General features: G+C 53.2%; 1 protein-coding gene across 1 annotated transcript in view; it reads left to right on the top strand.

The window, feature by feature from the left end:
* Positions 1 to 1,687: 1,687 nt before the first annotated feature.
* The window catches only part of PLD5 (phospholipase D family member 5), a 126,774-nt gene continuing 125,109 nt past the window's right edge, over positions 1,688 to 3,352 (top strand). The window contains exon 1 of the mRNA XM_015559925.1: positions 1,688 to 2,107. Coding sequence (XP_015415411.1) covers positions 2,105 to 2,107 — 3 coding nt within the window. The 5' untranslated portion in view covers positions 1,688 to 2,104. The remainder of the gene's footprint in view (positions 2,108 to 3,352) is intronic.

Below are 3,352 nucleotides of genomic sequence, written 5' to 3'. Positions count from 1 at the left end.
ACCCTCCACCCAAACCCAGGCAATCTACAGGTTTTCCTGGGCCATGTGCAATACCTACATTCATAACTCTCTACATTTGCTTTGATGATTCCATAAAGTAGGGTTTATGAACTGGGATCTCCCTACCTCTTTTTTTAAAATATGTTTTTATTGATTTCAGAGAGGAAGGGAGGGGGAGACAGAGATACAAAAATCAATGGTGTGAGAGAATCATTGATCGGCTGCCTCCTGCACGCCCCCTAGTGGGGATCAAGCCCCCAACCCGGGCATGTGTCTGGAATCATGTGACTGAAATTGAACCTGGGATCCTTCAGACTCCAGGCCAATGCTCTATCCACTGAGCCAAACCAGCCAGGGCCATTTGTGAATTTCATACAGGCATAACATGTTTACCATTTGGTTGGATGGTAAGACATACCTAAAAGTAACAAAGAAAGTAAAAACAATGACATCCAAAGACTGCCAGGAGACAGGATCTGAGTAAATGTGAAAGGGTTGGGTGTCAGTCTAGGAGCAGAGAATTGCTATGGGTTGTAGCCATTGGGGGCGTCTTCTTGATGGACAAAGGGCATTGGACCTTGAAGCGCAAGTGGGAGGAAAGGGAGATGCCTCATTGATGCCTAGGGGTGTCCGTTGCCTACAAAGACCAAAGCTAATGGAAAGCAGGGAGGCTCTCGTACTGTCCCCACCACCATGGATGTCCCCAGCTCATTCCATGTGAGTACAGGGAATGGGCACGGTGTAGGGGACAGTGGAAGCAGTGTGGCCCCGTGTCCTAGCAAAAGGACAGAGGGATGGATGGGGTCATGAGCTGAGACCCCTAATTAGGCAGTGCTGGCTCCTCCCGGCTGGAGGGCACGCGGCTGGCATGCCCGAGTTCCCAGCAGCCCTTGAAGGTTGGTATGGATTCAGTACGCGTCTAGCACCTATTGTGTGCGAGCACCAAGCTGCCTCTGGGCCACGGACGTGGGCTCTGTCGTCTCACCTGGACCGTTGCCTACGGGGAGGAAAAGTGAGTCGTTTTCTTGGACTCGATTGATTCACAGCTACTTCTTGATGCTATCAGGCCTGATCAATGCAATGGGTTCCTCTTTTTGTAAAGAATATATCTTTATTGATTTCAGAGAGGAAGGGAGAGGGAGTGTGAAACATCAGTGATGAGAGAGAATCAGGGACCGGCTGCCTCCTGCACGCCCCCTACTGGAGATCGAGCCCACAACCTGGGCATGTGCCCCGACCGGGAATCGAACCCTGACCTCCTGGTTCATAGGTCGACACTCAACCACTGAGTCACGCCAGTCCGACCGAGAGAAAGTTCTTAACCAATAAAATGTTGACAAAGCAGAGAAGGAGCAAAGAGTGCGTTAGCTTCCTGAAGTTTAATTCATAGTTTAGTATGACCCAGCTCGATTTAAAGAGTCTTTGCTGCTGGGTTGCTGCCTGTGGAGAACTTCGTTCCGGGAGATAAGGTTTCGTGTGCTCCGTGGGCTCCTTGCACCAGCAGAGAACTTCTCTCCCCACGTATTGGGGGCTGACACCCCATGGTTAAGGTCAAAGAGAGGTCCGATGCATGTTCCCGGGAGCCCTCTGCGGACTCCCACCAACCCTGGAGCCGCTGACGCCTGGAGACCCCACAGCTTTCCCTTCTTCCTTCCAATCCTTCTGGAAAGAATGCTCTTCCCTGATTAGAACCGCAGCCAAGTCCGGTCGGTCGGGTTGGAGGAGTGGAAGTGGGCCGGGCGCCTGCATCCCCGGGTCCGCTGGAGCCCTGGCCAGCGTCGCCTTCATTCCACCAGCAGCAAAGCCTAACAGGGTGGCAGAGAAAAGTCAGACTGCAGCAGCCCCTGGTGTTGGCTGAAAGCGCCGACTGCCGGGCCCACCTTCCCCCCAGCACGTTCTGGGAGACTCTAAAGCTGCCGGCTGCAGGCTCCGTGCTTGGCTTGGCTGATTTCCAGAGCATCCAGGCCAGCCAGCCACGCAGGCACTGAAATACCACCAGCAGCGAGCGCTCGCACCACATGGAACCTTCTGCCGCCAAAGGCGACAGTGGCACCGGGAGCAGCAGGCCGGCCGCAGCTCCGCGGGGAGGGCAGGTCCCATCACCATGGTAAGAGCCTCTGGTTTCCTCTGGTTTCCTCGGGCTTCCCACTGACCCACGCTGCTGCCTGAGGACGCTTAGCAGGCGGGTGGGAGCGTGAAAGGACAGCCACCTGTGCCCCGGGGCCACTGTCAGCTTCTCAGGGGCAGGGCAGGGGCAGCCTCCCCACCAGCTTGAAGAATCGGCCACTGGTTTGGGGAAAATGACTCCTGTTGTGTCTGGGGTGATGCTGCCTTGTCACTGAGGAGGGGGTCGGCTGGGCCCTCCCCGGGAGGACAGCCCCACGGTGACCTCAGTGGAGCCCCGATGGATGCCGGCTGCGAAGGGCACCCGCTCCTCTGAGCGCAGGTGTGGTTTCCGGGAGACTTTGGGGGAGTTGCTGCCTGCCTTCTTGATGTTTTCATGTGTCTCCAAACTGGAGCAGCTTTCCGTTCTGACGAGTGACTTGTCACCGTCTGCGGGCTCCACTGCTGGCTGGAGGCATTTGCAGGTTAAATGTTACCAGAGCCAATGTTTGAGTGATGCATTTATTTTTTTCCTTTTAAAACTGTCTTCATGCCCGGCCGGCGTGGCTCAGTGGTCGAGCGTCAACCTATGAACCAGGAGGTCCCGGTTTGATTCCCGGTCAGGGCCCATGCCCGGGTTGGGGGCTCGATTCCCAGTGTGGGGTGAACAGGAGGCAGCCGGTCCATGATTCTCTCTCATCATGGATGTTTCTATCTCCCTCTCCCCCTCTCCCTTCCTCTCTGAAATCAATAGAAATATGTATACGCTATATGGCCAGATGATTATGTCCACCCCATCAGTACTTCATTGACACTTCCAAAAATACTGAATATTGAAAACTTCCTAAGCAAACAGTCTCAGGGTTTTCTTCTTATTATTATTGGCATAACTGATTCACTTCATTGTACTGATTGGGTGGTCATCATCATCTGGCCACTCAATGTATTTCTCATCGACATAACGTATTCCAGGAAAAGGTGATAACGGTGACTCCTGTGGGTCCCTTTCAGATCCTAGAATCCTCCTGTGCCTTCAGGTCAATGCCAGTGAACTTGGAAGCTGAGTTCATCATCGTAAACACTGTTCAGTGAATTTTCCCAAATGGTGTTTTCCTTTCTACTTATGCTCCGCTGTATGGTTACCTTCTCTGAGCTTCAATGGAAATGGTGTCTTGTACGAGTCATTGAGAAGTTGAGTCCATTCATACTATGGCAATGGCAGAAATGGCAATGGAATAGAAGGAAAGAG

The sequence above is a fragment of the Myotis davidii genome, unplaced genomic scaffold, assembly GCF_000327345.1.
Source record: "Myotis davidii unplaced genomic scaffold, ASM32734v1 scaffold754, whole genome shotgun sequence".
Lineage (NCBI taxonomy): Eukaryota > Metazoa > Chordata > Mammalia > Chiroptera > Vespertilionidae > Myotis > Myotis davidii.
This window is presented reverse-complemented; position numbering and strand designations above follow the sequence as displayed.